Genomic DNA, 19,617 nt, shown 5'->3' with positions numbered 1-19,617 from the left:
AGATATTTTCGCGTGTTGTTAAATTGCTGCTCCAACATTGATTAGTGAAATTTGCAAAAAATCAAACCCTCGCAAAAATAACAGCTTATGCAGTACATCAGACAACCAAACATACACCTCAACGTAAATGAAGAAAATGGTATCTTGGCAGCTCTTATTGAATAGTCTTGAAAGGGGCTACTGCATTCACATTAAAATAGCAGTATAAGTTATTGGGCACTCCCAGTCAGCACAAGTTCTAAAGGATGGTTAGTAGACAAACATTACCTGTCAAATGAAATTCATTCAAATATACTTGCTACTATGTAACATGGAGCCATGAATTCCATGCTTGACTGATTTAATAAGAGCAAATTCCCCGTAAACCTTAAAAATCAAATGATTGTATATAAAGAAGTCAAGTCTAACGGCATTAAAGAGATCAGCAGTATTGGTATATCTACATGTGCATCTTTAGTGAATGGCCTAACACCAAAAAGTAAGCATGAAATCCAGGGATAGCAATTTTCCATGTAAAAAAACACAAAGAAACAAACAAAAACAAAACAAACAAAAAACTCTTCACTTTAAGAAAATTTGGCATCTACTTCGAATTGGCTGAGGCAAAGAAATTCCACTTTCCATACACTTTGTAGAATACACACACACACACACACACACACCATACACTTCGTAAAATACACACACACACACACACACACACACACACACACACACAATTTAGTCTAGAGATTTTCAACTCCACATCGCAGAAGATCACTGCCCCTAGGTCCCCATTAATCTGCGGCTAGAATGGGGGCTTAGAATCTGACTTCATATAAAATCCATACAGTTTCTACAAAGTAAGACATAGTCTCAATTTCAGTCCCTTTGATCCACACCTTTAGGCAATATCCTCTTCTGACAACAGCTATTGGTTTCGGACTACTCTGCATGGGTGTCATCTGGATTGGCTCTTCAAATCGAGGCATGATGTCATATACTGACCTCAATATACAATGTAATGCACTAGTACATTTCAACCTCCCCTAAACGATTCACTCACAGCAGTTATCTTAAATCCTAATACGGTAACAAATTCAGAGTTCTATCTACTCAACTCATAGTCCATTCTAATTGTGAAAAATCAAATCTCTTGCCTGATACTGAGTAGTTCAGCATATAATGGTCATAATTTCATCTAAAAGGAACCAATATTACTTATGAACAGCAATAAACCAATGCACTTGGTCTTTCAATGTCAATACATACAATGTATAACATATCATACATCTACGTGCCATCGTACATTATTGGATGACTTTGCTAAGAGACACTTGGTATCAAACAGGAAAGTGAAATTACATGAGTTGGTGTTAGAAGAGCTTCTTTTTCTTCTTCTTGGATTGCAGCTTGCGTTTCTCCTCTGCCAGTTTCTTCTCCAGGGCCTCTCTCCTCATCAGCTCCGACTCCTGGGAAGGCATCAGCGTTTTGGGTGGTGGTGGTAGGAAGGGGGCAGAAGATACCATGAGCATTCATAAGATGAAAGGGATGGTACAGTATTGGTGGAGGTGAGGATTAGGCTTTTAACTTTTTGTGAGATACTAAGAAACCACTTATGAAATAGCACAGAGCATACCATTCTAAGACAAATTCAAAGTTTATTTGATGAAAATCGGTTTTGGAATGGCTGAGACATCCAAAAACAAAGTAAAATAAAGCAATCTAGGATTGCCCTACTTTCAGTGTCTCGGCCATTTCAAACCAATTTTCATAAAACATAGTTGAATTCCTCTTGGAATTACGTGCTCTTTCATATTTCCTATGTGGTTTCTCATTATCTCACCCCAAAATGTTGGAAACCTGAAGTTAGGTCTCAGCCAAAACTATACGATCCCTTGAAGCTAAAACAAAGTTCTCAGAAGGGTTCAGAATTCATCTTCCACCATGTGGAAATCTGCTTGCAATATATTGAAATGCTCTACCAAGAAACCTGTCTGGCTACTACGACTAACAAATAACATTTTCTAGCCTCTTTATTATACCTCAGAGACTCATGTCTTGATTAAAAGTTCAAGGTTAGTTGCACTGATCCCATTAGAAGCCCAAACCTGACCATAGGCAAGGTGTCAAAAGGCAAACATATTCTCACTGAAATGTCATCATATACATGTAGCCCATTTAAAGAGATCTCTTTCTGAAATTTTGCTTCCTTTTTGTCATGACATGTCCTGCCTGGTAAAGCAATGTCAGGTTTAAGCTTAGTTAAACTGAGAATGCTTGCTTGATTGTGAATTTGTTAGTTTATGCTGAAACAATCATATCTCCTTTGGACCATAATCATACATTGTACTTACAAGGCTATCAGCATATGAACAGTAACAACAACAACAACAACAACAACAACAACAACAACAACAACAACAACAACAACAACAACAACAACAACAACAACAAAAACAACAACAAAAGGAAATGCAATGGACAGTTTGAAAATAAAATCAACATCTCTTGATGATACTCCATGGAAAATCATGAGATATGACTGACTGTGACTTCCATTATCTAGAAGGTATGAATTAAATTGACAATAAATCAAAATTAAACTGGGGATCACATCACCAATTTGAAGAAAATTGAGGAAAGTTATGATTAATCTGGGTCACTGTCACAATTGAGTCACTACTGGTACAATGTTGGAATTCGAATTGGTATCGCCAATACCTAGGTGCCGTGCGCAGAGCAGCGTTTAGATGCATTATGGGATAGCTCAAGGGACAAACTTGCCCCGGTTTTGGCTGCACATGCACTCAGATCACACTCTGTCTTTATCCAGTGGTATTTTTTGTTGAAGATTTCTTCGCTTTCCATCATGTGACCAGCACATTGAAGCCTTGTAGTAGTGAACCATGACTCTAGTGACAGCAAATCAGTAAAACTTAGAAATTTTCAACTCTTTTAAGCTGAATTATAGCCAAGAAAAAAAGGGGTGACAAGGGAAAACGCAGACAAATAACTCCATTGAATTGTATGGGAACTGCAACTCGCATGAGACAACCGGAAGCGAACAAGGGCATCGAGGAATCCCACAGAGCATCTGTGTCAGAGCTCTTCAGCACGCGCTGAAGTTCTTCTGCGCATTGGCGATACCGAGAATTGTGACTATTCTTTTTAGCACTGATGAGGAGAAAACAATCAGCTCACCTGAGTTGAGGCAGAGGGAGCTGGCTTGGCAGGGGACTTGGACGGAGAGGATTTGGCTGGTGAGGGCGTCTCGGTCGTCATGGGTACATCGATGGGCGTGGCTCTTGGGGCACCTGTCATCCACAGGGGCACTCCTGACCCTCTGTTGGTGGCAGAGGGGCCAGCAGTGTCATTGGAATCATTGTCCTCGTCACTGACGACAACTGAGGGGGGTTTATGAAGATTGAGATTGCAGCAATGAGAATATATTCAAAAACACATACTGAATATGCCATATGAGAAGAACTTACATAAGTGTATATGCCATATATTTAGCGAGTCTAAATTTTTGCGAATCAGGATTTCCCAACAATTACGTGAGTGGCTACATTTGTGATCTTGGAGTACAGTGTTATCAAGCATCTTGTTCATGTACTTCGTGCGTCACATTCATGTCAGGATCAGTTGATATTTTTGCATGTTCTTAAATTCGCGAATAGTACCCGACTCTCAAAATTTGCAAATATAAAAACCCCACGAAACATATGGCGTGTACAGCAGCCATGATTAATTGCACAGCACATTTGATACAAAATGTGAACATGGCATTTCTGCAGACTAGCAAACTTCTTTCATAATTGTAAAATATATCTAGATGGACATAACATTGAAATGTACATGATTTTTTTTTCCAATAATCATTAACTACTAAAACTGTGCAGTGGGAAATGGTCAAGAGTTTCTCACCACTACAATATAACATTTCAATCAAATTTGATCAGAATATCATATAACACATAGATATTCAAAAGGAATCACATGATCTGCAGGTAAGAACACATATTATCTTTAGAGTTGTTGTTTTCAGATGCAAGACATTGAGAAGACTGTAATCACAGACAGTTTGATTCCGATTCTAAACAACTTCAAGAAATGATAGATAAGACATAGAGTGGCTACAATGACAACTTTACATAAAAAACAAACAAACTTTGATCTTGTCTTGCTAAGATACACATCAATTGACTATGAATGTGCTACTTTAACAAACATGAACAGGATGAAATTGACCATTGGCCTTGTTCACATTTGAGAACACTGCACATGAAGTTCAAAATAGTTAACATTACCATCATCATCAGCAACAGCATCGTACAACAATATCATAGGAATCTCATATGACAAATTGTGCCATTCACTTTTGAATTTACTAATAATAACGTGTAACACTTAAAAACCAAAGTCATTTTAAAAAACTCAGTCTCTTATATCTTTAGCTTTTCAATAACGGGCTATCTTGTTATTATGATAGTCAAACACACAGTTTTTATTCCCTTGAACAATGAGCTTACCTGTAATCACAGAGAGAGAGAGAGAAATAAAAAACTCTTTACAGGCAATTCCTGCTCTCTGAAAATCATGATTTAATTATTTTATTCCCTTTACCAAACAGAATTAGTCACTTAGATTCCATGAAAAGTCTTGAGGGGAAACCACACCTCTAGCTGCCTTACCTTTGTCTAACGGTTTGTTTAGCCACGCCCTGGTTACCATCACCTCCTTGTAGAGGTCTTGACCTTGACTGGAGAATGCTCTCTTCCCTCCTGCTTCAACCTCTGCTTTGAATGCCTGAATCCAGTAAACACCGCAGAGTCCCAGAGTGGATGTAAGATTGAAGAGAGAAACATTGCTATATTACTGTATTGTCATTCAAATCAAGTCTGCTTAGGAAGAATGAACAGGGGTGGGGGGGGGGGGGGGGCATTGCATGAAGCATTCTGTCAGATATTTTTCTGACATATTTTGCTCTAGGCCAATCTGTTATGTGTGTTTTGTTGCTTGATGAGGAAATAGTTGCACACTCTTCATGATACAAACCATCAAGGTATTAAAGGTATCATTTAAGCACAATATAGACATACTTTCTTGCTTTCTACTGAAGCATATACGCCATCTGTAAATGTTGGTCTGCCACACAGCATCAAATTGGCATTTTCATAAAAGAAAAACCTTGATGCAGTTCTAGACACAACTAATAAATGTTGCCATGGTAATTATCTCTATGGTCTGGAGACACAAATTCATTAGTCAGAAACAAGACAAACTCACTTTTGACTGAATCATTTCCTGGTTGAATGCCTTCCCGTCAAACACCTGTGTAAGCTTGTGCTCTAGAAAAAAAGGGAATCCAATAGATAGAATTAGAAAAAAAAAAACTTTGAAAACTTCTAGCATCTATCAATGTGAGGCAGAGCATATACACCAGGCATTGTTCTACTCAGTCAGTGCTCCATGCGGATTTAGTATTGGTTTCTATCCATCCTAAGAAGCTCATGCCTTTTTCTTAGACAACAATTTCATCAACCCTTTATGTTGCCAGGCCGTATTTGCCAATCTTTTTCATCAACTTCCAATATAAATATATCCAAACTTGACCCCACAGTAGAGTAACAAGCCCACTCAGGTGTAGCAATGTGCCTCAGTCCAACAAGAAGGCCATAGTGACACAATTTGGATTGCGGGAGATTAGTTAATCTCTATTCATCAACAATTTGGTAATTTCCAGGCATCTGTGTCAGTGGTCAAAGAAAGCACTTCAGTGTGTGTGCATTCCAGTGAACAAAGCACAGTAAAAGGGTTAAACTCTAAAGCCCGCAGGAAGCTCAAAAACCAAACCAAGATTTTTTTTGACAGTGGATACCTACTGCTACATCCTTTATACTTTTACTCAGTTTAATATGTGCATAAATTCTCCATAGAAGATAGCTGGCTACACAGTGTGGCATGCAATCAAGTTCACTCTACAAAACATTAAATAATACAATGCATTAATTACAATATGGCATGATACAACACAATATTGTATAATTACAATATGGTACGACACAACCTAGTAAGATATGATACTTGATATGCCTCACTGTACATCATTATTTATACAACACCTAAAAAGAATGTAACTATCCGATTGGTCAATTGCCCATCACGTGACATAGTTAAAAGTTCCATCACATGCTGTTGCTGTCAGCCATGCAATTTTGTTTGAGCAAAAATGGATAGCGCATGGCTGACGTCACCCATTTTCATTGTCTCATGATTGACTCTTCGTTCCACTGCACGGCTCTGATGTCACAATAAACAAACATTTGTCGCGCCCACTCAACAATTAAAAGCGCGCTTACAAGCACATATTGTTTGTCACTCATTTTTGCAAACATCGGTTTCGCATACGTACACACGGTGACTGTGACTGTGAGGCTACTCGTTCGTCTTTCATGGAAAAATGGTTGCCATTTCTGTGCTAAATTCAAGAATCTGTGTGGACCACATCTGTTGATGTTCAAGGTGTTGTATAAGACAAATACATAGTGTATGGTCTTTACTTGTGCAATGGAACAAGATTTCGCACTTGGTGAAAGATGAGGTGCCCTATTAAACTCGGATAGAGTGCCTCTATCTTTCACCTCATGCAAAATCTTGTACATCGCACTCGTGACCATTCACTATTTGTATATGGTGTTTCTCACTTTTTTAAAATCTTTAAAAACACAGTGCTACAATGACATGCAGATGGTGAGCCATCTCTTGGCATTTTCACATTATCCAAAGACATGGGAGGATGAGGAGGGATCGACTCACTGCGGGATATCTTGGCCCCAGACATCTTGTAGTCTTCAATCTCCTCGTCCTTTCTCTTCATCAGCCTCTGCAGCTCCCGCTCTCGTCTCATCAGCTCCGATACCAGTGTGAGGAGCGGAATAGTCAGATGGGTTGATGCCTGTGGGCAACCAGGAAGGAAAAAATAATAATAGTAATACTTGGTTGCATAATGGTTTGGTCAAAACGACTCTTGCTTGCTTCATGATATGATCATCATGATGTCCAACAAATGTTTTGTATACCTTTTTGATACAAATTTTTACTACCCCACACAAATTATGTAACATTGGGCTGTGTATTTTAATGCTCCCACAAGAAAATGGTGCATGCTCTCATACCTAGGCTGTGCTACTACTTTATTTCTGTGAAAAAAAAGAGTGTTTTTTTCGCTGGCGAATACAGTATACAACAATTCCACATGCCTTTAAGGACGCTGAACACTAATACATGTAACTCACTACTTCATCGGAAGCCCTTTGCAGTGAGAGGTCCCAGCTGAAAGGAACTCCCTGGGCAAGCTTGGAGGCCACTTTGATGATCAGAGTCCCCGGCCGCCGGTCCCCCCGCCTCCGATCGGTGTAGCTCAGGGAGTACTTGGCGGACTTCTGCGGCTCCCCGAGGAGTTCTCCAAGATGTTGCAGGAGCTTGCTGATGGGTGCCTCCACATTGGGGTTGCACTCCTATCATGAAAGAAGCAACAGTTTAGATAAATTAGGGATCAGTACATGAACAAATCTGAAATTTGAACTGATTGACAAAGCCCTTCATCAACATAGATAAGCACTGATTATTCAGTGTTTTTTGGTAGTAGCCGTGACAAGAAACCATTCAAAGACATACATACTTGGGTTGGACTCAAATCAACTATCTCCTGATTACAAGACAGGTGTTGGACTGTATCCACTAGACTACCGAGCTGCAGTCCAACTGACCTTGACTTTGACCCTGTTCCCAGTCCTCCACACCCAACCCCCCCCCCCCCACCTTGTAAAACATTCTGCGGCCCCTGATAGGGATTAAAACAAAGTGCTTTCATATGTCTGTACTAGTCCCTTCCTTCGATCTCCAATTCTGAGATCTCATACAACGTGCACCCATAGTGCAGCTGGACAGACGTTTCACAGCAAACAGGTGGCGTGCGGAATAGGTAAGTGGGCTCGACTCCACATTTACCATTCCCTGAAATCGACCTTACCAATTCTGCACATGCGATAACTGCAGCAATTATCAATCCCAAATTTGTAATTCATGTTTCTGTTTTGTTTTATTTTTGTTTTCATTCTGGAGAAAGAGTACAATCTCTAGGCTCTTATTGCACATGTACTGTGATTGTTTTATTTGACTACACAAAAATAACTCTAATGCTATAGTTAACATAAACTGAAATATTTGAATCAAAACTGAAATATCTGAATTTAGACTAACAAGAAGCTTCACACTTTTTACTCTCACCTTTGCTCTTGTCTGCACACAGTCAGCTGAGCATTCCTCTTGCCATACAGAGGCATAGTCGTAGACGAGGACGGTATACGACGAGTCGCTGAAGTGGCTCTTGACCATGAGACTTGTGCCATTGATGGTGAAAGGCACCCAGGGCAAAGCGCTGAGGTCCGGAGCCCAGCGCCGACGCCACTCTGATTCGGAAATGCTGTCACCATCCGCCATGACTCAACGACAATATGTTGAACTCTTCTGTTGTGTTGATATCTCTGAGTCTGACCACCTGGTGGTCCTTGTCGAGTTCTGGAGTAAAGACTAAAGTAGCTGCTCTAAAAGAAGGAAGTAATGCAATGGATAGGTCAACAGAGTGATTGGACTACTTAAATATTATACCGTACTGAAGTAGTCAACAACCTTCTCCAAGCCTACATGTCTGGTAAATTTAAACTTTAATTAACTGTTAAAGAGTGTTAGTGTTGATAAATTTACATGTATTTCATTGACAATTCTTGCTCCACGAATATCATATGCCTATATACCATAATAAATGTGTCCCCAGAATATTGGACCAGAGGCAATAGTTTTACACATACTCAACATCATAAATATTGCCTGAATATAAAAAAAAAAAAAAAATCACGAAATGTGCCATGTAAACAATCTCGTATAAAAATATGCCCGCAGTTTATTACACATGACATGTATGCCCGCCTAAACATGAATACAAATATGTAGGACTACACACCAAACGTTTTCATTGCAAGTTAGCTACACAGCACCGATTTAGGGCGCTAGAGCAAACTTGATATTGCTCGAATGCAAAAGAGCATATGAGTAATTTATTGCCCGACGTTTTCTAACGTCTCTGCAGAACATATCCCCAGCGATATAGACTGATTTTTCAGTCAAAAATCAGGTATAATAGCCATACAGACGGAGTAAGCGGCGGTGTTTCAGTACTTACCCACCTTTTCGAAGTCGGTCCCCCGCGGCCGCCCGCCCCGCAACCGCCGGCCAATAAGATCGCGTCGGCTCGCTGTACATTCGCCTGCTTCCCCTCCTTCCCGATCCAAGATGTTTATGCAGCGATCCACGATACTCGTGAAGTTTGCGACTATTAATCTTGAGCAACAGGTTTTGATTATTAATCGATTATCAAATATACCAGGGTCCATCCTAACGTGCAAGATTACCTACATTATTTCGTAAACGAAATATTTGCAACGCAGTCATTCAGAATGCATGTTTAACGGTTGTACATCGGACTCCTCCTTTTTTTTATATTTCTGCCATTCCATTTTCTGTTTTTGCTGTCTTATTTTCTTCACGTCATTTTGTTCAATACAAGATATAAACAAGTAAAATATGCAACTGTGTCAAATTACTTGCGATGCTGGTCCGTATGGATACTACCGATGAAAAGAGTATGCATGCATGACGCAGCTGATTCCATCAACAATTTTGCCCAATTAATTACTGATTTACATGTTATTGTTTAAAGATATATAAATAACATCCCAGTGACCACGTATGACAATGGTACAAAAATAATACCAGTATCAATGATGATGCCTATAGTTGGCGTTAATGTTGCTACGAACAAAAACAACAACAAAGGCTGATAATCGAGGAAGATATCGAAATTGCAATACTAACAATCCGTGCTATAATAAAAAAAAAACCAGCCGTTTTTAGGCCTATGTGTGACTACATTGGCGCTAATTTGGTCTACTAAGTCGGCGCGTCTGCCTCACGACAGACCATGATATATATGATCGTCATTGGTACAAAAATAATACCAGTATATATGGGCCTATCAAGGATGATGATTATTAAGATAAAAAAAAAAGCTGATAATGATCAAATCAAGGCAGATATTAAATTACAATAGTAGCGCAATTCGTGATATAATAATAAAACAACAATAATACTAGATCCATGTGACAATGACTATAATTGGCGGTAATTGGCCAGGTGGTAATGCGAGCGCATCTGCCCTCAGATCCAAAGGACCTGCGTTCGATACCTAAGTCTCGAGTGTATAGGGCCCTATAGCAGCACAATAAGTCATGCTTTTATTTTCTCTTTTTACTAAGAATAACGTTATTGTTTTCGTCCTCTCGCTGACCATATCCGCTCGTGGTCACTCTACAAAGCAATACAAGCACAATTTTACAACCGCTCTGGCCCACTGTATATCGCGAGCACTCATTATCCGAAATTCCTCGCGACTACAACGCAACTTTCACCTCCGGTCACTCCTCCAGTCACCATGACAACGCGAGATGGACATCCTTTCAAATCAATCTCCTTCTTCCTTCGCTCCACGTCTAAAAGTAGTTTCGCACGCTTGTTACATCTCTTCATTCACAAAATTCCACTTTTCACACATACTACACTTCTTGACCAGCTTTCGACGTGAAAGCACGTCAAGTTGTAAACTCGCCAAACTTCATCATCAAACATCGGACTCACGAACTTCTCTCCCCCCCCCCCTCACCCCCCCTCTCTCTCTCAATCTATCCTTCTTTCCATCTCTAATTTCACCGTCTCGTGGAGCATTCAACATTGTGCTATTTCACCATTGTACTACTTCACCTTATTTACTGGAATCATATTTTGTGTCGCGTTATTTTTTGTGTATTTGCCAAACGGGAGAAGTGCGATTACTGAACTTTCAATTATTATTCGAGGACCATATCCTGTACATCATCGACTGCATCCAGGGGCAGCTCCGAAGTGCGGGATATCTTATTGTGTGTATAGAAACGACGAATGGTGAGTAAAAGGATAATTTATTCATTAACATCCATAAAACCCCTACAGGAGCAATGTGGGTGCTAGTGTAATCATACCGTCCCAATCTAGAGGCAAAACACTCTGTCCCTCGATCATGTCGATATTAGAGTATACGGATATAAAACGGAGGCCCGTGTTTGAGAGGGTCACAACTCATACATTTAAGATCCCGCTTCATTTTCCTCATCACAAATAAAACTAGGGGGCCAGTGAAGTGGTGCCTCCTCGCATTCAAGCTGTGATAGAAACCCCATGCATGATGGAAGACCAGCAATAGTAAGTCCTGGGCCTCCCGCCATCTTCCATCAGATGGAAAAATGAAACAAATAAAACAATCGTCATGAACTTAGGCCAGAGATTAATGAGGTAATGAGACAATGATAATTATCACCTCACCTTTATATACGAAATGTCATGTATTTATGTTTATTTATTGGGGTTTTGGAATAAAAAAGAATGTTAGCCTTCAAAATCATATACCAGTGTCCAGTGTCTGATATTGAGATTCCTCTATAAAGTAGGGAATATATACGATTTTTTTTAAAAAATCAACCTTATATTGGTGTGGAATTGCATTGCAATGGTAAATGAGTGTTGCTTATTATCATGGGATAACGGATATGGAAGTTTAATGTTTATCTAAAAAAGAACTAGAAATGTCTAAAAATCAGAATTCCTCAATAAAAATTCCATAATGTCATCATATTTTCTATAGACAGTCTATATCGAAAACATTTGTTTCTCCATAAACACTGCAAAGGTCTATACAAGCACGCGCATGGTTAGGTCTGTAATTCTTCGTCTCTTCTCTAACCTCATGCAGGGAGAATGTCATTATAGCATGCAGGTCCCTATAATTTATTGTCTTAATCAAATCTAACTCAAGTGGCCGTTGCAGAGACATCATCGTTTCTGTATATAGGACCTGTAAAGGTGTGAGGTAATTAGCTCAGCATGCACGACAACAAATGTGTCGATCGTATGGCGCAGTCCATTCTTCGTCAATGAAACTAACAGAACTGATGATATTTTGATTGATCGTTACAACTTTATAAATAATAATTTTTCAGTTTTAAGTTACCTATAGGCTCAACATATACAAAAGTTAAACAATACCTCATTGTTTTTGTTCCTCTGATCTGATGAGTTTCAATAATTACACAAAGCAGAATTGTGCAAATCATACTACCATAATCATGATAAAATAACACATCAACACATTCTTTCTGCACAATTTCACAATTTCAATGTTTATCATAAATGAAGTTTTATAACAACACAACAAAAAAGAAAAAGAGAGCCCTCCCGAAATTAACCAAGTAGTAATCGATTACAAGTAAGTTTGTCAAACTTGGGCGCTAGCTTCCACTTCATTCGGCTCAATGTACATTTTGAGTATGTGTTAGCCATACGGCTACTTGCGCATGCGGGATACGGGTCCACTATCACAGACTCTCGGCGAACTTCGTTCCTTCATTATCACTTGATGCACACACGGGAGATACTAAACGCAAACTGAAGAGAGCTAGCACACTGATAGTTGTTGTGTGGATAGAAAGTGAGAGTACCGGCCGGTAGCGATCCATTTGCAAGCTGCGGCCGTGCTAATTAGGTAAGTAAAACTCCGGGGTAAAACTCTGATTTCAGAATATATATTCTACATATAGTTCTACTCCTACAACAGTCAGGCAACATAAAGAGAAATAAGTGGAGGAAAATAAGCAGGGTGGTTGGTGTCGTTCCCGAAAAGAAGCGAATTGGTGGCGTTGTCTCTCCGTTTACTTTAGGAAGGGAAAGGGAGGGCCGGGCGGCGGTATATCGGAATGAAGGTCTGTCAGCAGCCCACGCCCATTACATAACGAACCTGCCAACCGATGGGTTTATCGTTGCTTGTGAAGTTGTGTGCATGCCTTTCGCAAAGCTGAGTGAGTTCGCAAAGCTGAGTGAGTTCGCCAATGTCAGAAACTTGTGGAGTTTCTCGACTTTACAAATTTAAGTTTTGCAAGAGTTTTGGAGTTACTTTATGTGAAGATAAGAAGAGCTCCATGTACCCCTTGAGCCTTGTAAACTGATCCCATCAGCCATCCTAACCGCACCAGCAACCCCAACCCGTACGGTTACAGCGCCCCGCGCCGGGGTTAAAGCCCAAACAAAGTTCTGGTACGCCTGCAAAAGTTGTCAAATTTCGCTCCCAAATGTGAACGTATGCTTAGGAAATGTGCAGGATAACGATGTTATGACAAGATATTCGATGGGTAACGACGAAAATGCGAAATATTAACCAAAAAGGTTCAGTCTCAGAACTTACCTGAACGGGTTCAGGGTAAACTCGGAGTCGGACTCGGGGATAACTCGGCTTCGCTTTGACGGCGGGATGAGTTGTAATGGTTGTCCCTCTGATTGTACAGTGTTGTCCTATGGGAGCGGCCTGTATAAACTAGCGCTTCGTGTTCTGGCTACTCGCAGTATGGTCCGAGTTGTTACAACGCGCGCATCAAAAACCTCTTTGCGCGCATGCAAAATTAGTGTGCGCCGATCAAGCACCTCTAAAACAATCAAAGGCGCTTGATAAACAACGACAAAAACTCCAAAGACCGCGCGTCTCAGCAACTGAGGACCGCGCGCTGTCATTTTTGTTTTGTTTGTACAGGATTACGTTATCACGTACTTTCCTGTCCATTCAGTTAGGCCTCATTTGGTATTATGCAGTGGCCAGTAGAATGTGGCGATCATGAACTGTGTGTGAATTGTCTGAAGTAGGGTCGAATTTTTCCCGAGACCGAGTTAGTCTGGAGCCTTCTGGAATAAAAGTCGGTTTTCCTACTATTATTATTTTTCTCAAAATACTCCAAACCGACTCATCATTCCGGCAAACCGCGTCAGCCAGGTAAGTTTCTCAGTGGACTCTTTCGATATATTGCAAGAAAAAATGATATGGTGCTAGACGGGTTCTCAAGCACTTACCGAAACTTAGTTTTCACTTTAATCCCATCCCAAAAGTGTAACGTTAGAGTGTTCTAGTACATGGCGTGTAGGGATAGTTCGGCAACTCAGGGTTGGAGTGGGGAGGTCGCCGGTTGGGTAGGGTCTCCGTAGAGACAGGGTCGGCTTGGGGTTGGTTTGTTTGGTTGGATGGGGTTTCTGTGGCGTAGTGTGTGGGACTGGGAGACACATGTACAACTCTGTTCTATCAGGAAAAAAAGGAATCAAATGGTGTTTTGATTGAAGACAAATTGGCCATAGATTAGCAAGACAGAAGCAAAAATCTTTTCTAAGAAAAATTCAAGAAATCCATGATCTTGAGCTCTCAAAGTAAAATGTAAAGTGTCAGTGCAAATACCACTTCATCATTCACGTTTGAATTTGCCTTCTTGATAACTAGCTAGCTGAAGTAGAGACAGATAAAAATGTTGAAGAATTAAAACAGGCTATGAAGTATAATGTCTATTATAAAAATAAGAAATATATGGGATTTTGAAGTTTCACATGATTGCACAAAGCAGGGTTAATATGGATGACTTCATATGAGTGGAAGATGTAGGCCTACCAGCAGTAGGGTTGGACCTACTTCTCATTGACCGCCTAATGTTTATTTGCTTGATAAGAATATTTAACACTGAAATTCATGTAAAAAACTTGACCTACGTGATTGAGAAAATCCAGCTCTATCAAATGCCGTTGTTCCCTTTTCGATTCGAAGTTTCAGTGCAAAAATATCGCCGACGAACTTGCGTGGCCTCGTTTCAGCTCCCCACAGTAAATCGCGTTATTAGGATCGACCGCTGTTTTTGCATTGACAATGCACGCAAACCGAGTTGTATTGAACACCGTGTTGTACGAAGCTTTTTAGAAGCCTTTTAGAAACTTTCATAGACGTTACATTGTGCTGTCATTACGATTCGGTGAAAATATTCATGCGAAATTTTGTCCTTGATTAAAACCATTAATGAACAGTGAATTATCGCGTTTTCCCACACCATCCTCATCTAGCATTCAAAGCCAATCCATTTTTATGTGCTTTGCGCGCAGTGAAGTGCGTACTAAGTGTTCAGTGCGCGAATTATACGCGGTTGGTTTAAAAGAAGGTGGTCGATATGTAGTAGAGCTACCATACTATTAAATATTAAGCCAAGTAATATCATTGACGATCGGTCTACTTCAACTAGTCACCACTTGGCATTTTGTGGAAACCAATCCATATCACTGTTTCCTTACACACATGGACCTATAAAACTGCAGTATTTTACAATGTGCATGTCAGAAATTTATAGAACTTCTTGGGATCTTTTGGCTGATAATTTATTACATGTATGAATATGTATTAATAAGTATGATGTACATCATGTGGTATTCCAGTGGCGGATCCAGAGGGGACACAACTGGCGCACGCCCCCCCCCCCCCTTTATTTTTTTGTTAGAAAAAAAAAATGAAATGAAACCTGGAAGTAGCACCAGATGTATTAGTTGCGCCCCCCCCCCCCCCCTTTACAGAATTCCTGGATCTGCCCCTGCACACACTATTATATTTTAAAAAGTCAAAGATATTGTATGTTAAAGTGCAGAGATACATTTTTATCATGGGGAGGAACCTTCATGCCCTTTTGAGTAGAATTAATTTTGACATACAGGCGGGCTCCGTTTATTCTTGTTTCAACAGTAGTGCCCATTTTACTCTTGAACAAATCCATGTTTTGTTTTTAGTGAAGTTTTGCATACATGTTGTACATTGATTTCCTTTTTGAATAGTATCTAAAAAACAAGGTTACAAGTGTATTTTAATCAGGGTCATCAGGGGGAAAAAAAATCCATGCAGGAAATGTGAAACCAGTGGTATATCACTTGTCATGAGTATCAAGGTCGGGTGAAATGAAATGTATAAAAAACTAATACCCCTTATAGCTACAGTGTATAAACACAAGTATGCCAGTACCGGTATTTACATTATTTGGTCGTAAAATCAGAGCAGGACCAGATGGAGTGTCCATACTATTTTGATGCTGCAATATCAGCATAATACCTGTCTCGCAGCCAGATTTGGAGTTTGTGAACTCAAATTTCCAAAGTAATGTAGATTATTTTCAAGGTGTGGTACAATTGAATGTATACCAATGTAATAGTAAAGAAAAAAAAATCCGTGAGAATTTGAGCAAAATCCTGAAAATTAAAATGATATAGTAAGAGCTTTGATAAGAGAATTGGGATACCTCAGAATCTCTGTGTTGCTCATATTCAGTTACATGTTTTTTACTTAATTATTCTCTTGCAAAATCATTTTCTCTCTATGATCCCCATACAGATTCAACTAGTAACTGTACAAATCAGCCACAGTGAATGTAGAAAGGAAAAATCTCCAAAATACTACCAATTTTTTTTACTGTCCCTGTGTAATGTACAATGTATACTTTGGAAGAGCAACTTCAGCTTGTTTGTGTGTGAGTGTATGTGTGTGTGTGTGTGTGTGTGTGTGTGTGTGTTTTCCTTCTTTTTTTAAAGGGGGGGGGGGGAGTTACAGTTCTGTAGTTCAGTGTTAAATTTCACATCCTGGCCAGTAAAGCGTCAAATCAATATTTTGTGGTGATGTCTGAAGTTCATGCTTTAAAAGTTTACCTGGTGCCCTGATTCTGCCAGTGGTAAGAATCCAGGGTCATGTTGACACTGGATACCTCAAGTATACAACTGCAATTGACCTTGTGTCCAATACTGTGCTGGTAATTGCTTTGACCTCCTTTAATCACAGAAGTTAGGTTCACACGCAGTTGCCAAACTTGAAGTTTAACTTAACTGTCAATGATTGCAGTGTAGCTCCACTCATGAATTCACGTCGCGGGTTCACACGCGCACCTAAACTTTAAGTTACAACTTTACGAGTTTATCCCACTTGATGATGACCTTATGCCCATACAAAATAGCGCAGCTGGAGGTTGACCCGGATGTGAACAAGAAGTGAGGTTCACACTAACTTACAAGCTCGTTGATTATTGTGTCCACACGGAGTGAAACTATGAGTGGGGACCCCCCGTGGCTCGTGGATAGAGCATAAACCCTGAGATGTCTTGTGGTTCTAATCATCAACGAAACTTTAAGATTGCTAACTTTCTAGTGCGTCCACACGGTGCTATACTACAAGCTAATCATTGAGAGTTAAGTTTTCGACGTAAACTTCTGCAAGTTTAGGAACAGCGTGTGATTCTAACTAGAGCAACAAAGATTGTACCCAAATCAAAAGCATGCAGCAAGCATTCTAAAGTATTAGTGTATCAATCTATCTACACTCCTCTCAGTTGTCATTGTTGCTGCTGAGAAGGAGCAGATAAACATGAGAACTGATTTGAAGTATAAAAAGTCAACCTGGTCAAAAAGGTTTAGCATGGCCTGCACTTGATGTCTGTGGTAGTACAAACAACGCAAAACAATACATTTTGTTTGCCAACACACTGATACTGATCTTGTAAATCTGCACTGATAGGGGCTCCTTGCTTTCATTTTAACAAATTAATCCATGAGGCTAACACCATTTCTTACAGAATCCTTGCCCCTTGCCCCAATTTTGCATGAAGACTGATTTGATATGATGATAAAAATGGAGCACTTTAGAGGGAAGATTACAGCAGGAATTTTGTTGTTGTTTTAACATAAATTAATCTTTTGTAGACCCACAAAGAACTACTTTAGAAGTGACATTCTATTTTAATACTTTGCTGTGTTTTAGGTGATCTTGACTTTATTTGTTGTACAATCTGTATTTCCTCATAATATATTACAAAGACATGTACTTAACGTATGATCAATGAACCCATTATGACAAAGTGAATTAAATCTAAAGAACTGTCATGATCGGTATGCAATGTAAGAGCTCTATGATTTCCCATGTCAATACCCATAATGGATTTGTTCTGAAAGTGATAATGTTACTTTTCAATTAATGTAATTTCCTCTGTAACTTTATAGATCTTGTAACCGAACATCAATAAACAGGTTACGTTGTACTTGGCAATCATATTTGCTTTTTTAGAGAACTGTAAAGGCCCTAAATTATGGATCAGGCAGGTGTCATAAATTTATACCACATCGATCTTGTAAGACAGTAGCCTGACAAACTTTGTGCGGTGCCGTCCATTGAAGCACCAAGTGGTATTTTATACTCTCGTTCTCACAAGTCCCTGTTTAGTTGAGTATCTTGAAGGAAGAACAAAAACAAAACAAAACAAAAACAAAAACCTCTTTCCTATACCATGCAGTGACCCACACAGAGTCCTTGAATGGGGCCCCAACCAAAGAGCCAGCTGTAGGTAACCAGGAACCGGTCCTAAAAGAGGAAGCTCACGGCTCTACCAAGAGGAAGCCAGCCGTTTGTCTTCCGGCGGACATTTGAAAAGACAATCTGCCAGCCGCAAATCGTTTGAGGATGTATGCATCTGTGGGTATGTGATTTTTCCACCAACCAAGGGAAATTCTGGCAGCTTTGTGGACTAACACTACACTGTACGTACTTGACCGCAGTATCTGAAGGCATTTTTTCAGTACCAATCAGAGTTGAAGCTCTATTCTTTTGGACCTTTGTGGTGAACTTTGTTTTAAGCCGACACACAAAGCTGAAGCTCTACATCTGAATGGTGGAAAGAGTATAGACACTGGACAGTCGTTCACTACTGGTGCTTTTTCACTGAGATAGTATGACAAGGGCCTATATGAACTGACCACAATGACTACCAAATGGAATAACTCAAAACCTGGTGAGTGATAAAGACAATTCAGTTTATTATGTCATGATTTATTTACAAAAGTGCTGTATGTGTATTCTGCAAGTGAAATTGTTTGACATTAAAGTTGTAGAGGCTCAAAAAATAGAAGAAGAAAAAATACAAAACAGAAGTAAGCAAACCCAAGATGCAGCAGGTGCAAACACTGTGTTTTATAAAACTGGTTATGCAAGCTGATCTCATTTAATGTAATTAATTCATTCTCTTTTCCTGATATCAATGAAATTCAGTATTTGGCATCAATTGCTGAGAAAGCAGACTGTTATGAACTTCAATGATATCTGCCCTCATATTCATATTTAGAGCTGTTTGCACGTGATTTTAGACTCGAGAGATCATTCATTTTAGGGACATAAAGAGGAAGGGAATAAAAACATAAAGAATTATAAATGCATTTGAAAAGAATTCTGAATTTTGATTGCACATTTTTCAGTGGCAATAGCAATTGCAAACAGTATGATGGTTGAATCTAATTTTAATGATTGTGGTCCTGTAGGCCCCAAGACCTGGGTGCATTCGGCTGCAGCTCTAACAGCAGGGCACGTGGTGTACAATGTCAAGGTAAGTTATGAAACACCTTGCATTTCCTGGTTCATATCATTGCTCTCAATTTTGCCCTTGCCACCGGCAACATATACACTACAGAGTTGTATGTATCAACTCTATGCCCTGTGCTACATGTGTAGTACGATCAAGATTTGAGGAGAGAGATTTAAAGGTCTGCATCAGCAGCCTTTGGCAGCTGGTTGCCGAGATAATTCAACAAACAGGAAGGGAGAGGGGACTGGCATACAAC

At 39.7% G+C, this 19,617-nt stretch overlaps 2 protein-coding genes across 2 annotated transcripts in view; one reads left to right on the top strand and one right to left on the bottom strand.

The window, feature by feature from the left end:
- Positions 1-708: 708 nt before the first annotated feature.
- On the bottom strand, positions 709-8,552 carry LOC139730551 (non-homologous end-joining factor 1-like). Its single transcript, XM_071641405.1, has 7 exons — positions 8,275-8,552; positions 7,281-7,502; positions 6,802-6,940; positions 5,272-5,333; positions 4,677-4,791; positions 3,184-3,386; positions 709-1,451 (listed from the first exon to the last, which is right to left on the bottom strand). The coding sequence occupies exons 1-7, from the start codon at positions 8,485-8,487 to the stop codon at positions 1,356-1,358; spliced, it is 1,050 nt and encodes a 349-aa protein (XP_071497506.1). The 5' UTR covers positions 8,488-8,552; the 3' UTR covers positions 709-1,355.
- A 9,676-nt stretch (positions 8,553-18,228) lies between these two features.
- LOC139730588 (uncharacterized) overlaps positions 18,229-19,617 on the top strand; it is a 40,660-nt gene continuing 39,271 nt past the window's right edge. The window contains exons 1-2 of the mRNA XM_071641443.1: positions 18,229-18,794; positions 19,318-19,382. Of these exons, the coding sequence (XP_071497544.1) occupies positions 18,764-18,794; positions 19,318-19,382 (96 nt within the window). The 5' untranslated portion in view covers positions 18,229-18,763. The remainder of the gene's footprint in view (positions 18,795-19,317; positions 19,383-19,617) is intronic.

This window comes from Diadema antillarum, unplaced genomic scaffold, assembly GCF_040938485.1.
Source record: "Diadema antillarum isolate AM-2024a unplaced genomic scaffold, OU_Dant_1.0 seq00000321_RagTag, whole genome shotgun sequence".
NCBI lineage: Eukaryota > Metazoa > Echinodermata > Echinoidea > Diadematoida > Diadematidae > Diadema > Diadema antillarum.
Note: the sequence above shows the minus strand (reverse complement) of the source record. Positions and strands in the feature narration are given on the sequence as shown.

Coding starts and splice junctions, on each gene's coding strand:
- LOC139730551 (XM_071641405.1), bottom strand. CDS start 8,487: ATGGCGGATGGTGACAGCATTTCCGAATCAGAGTGGCGTCGGCGCTGG. Junction 7,503..8,274: donor GTGTGCAGACAAGAGCAAAG/GTGAGAGTAAAA, acceptor CTTTCATGATAG/GAGTGCAACCCCAATGTGGA. Junction 4,792..5,271: donor AGGAAATGATTCAGTCAAAA/GTGAGTTTGTCT, acceptor TACTGGATTCAG/GCATTCAAAGCAGAGGTTGA.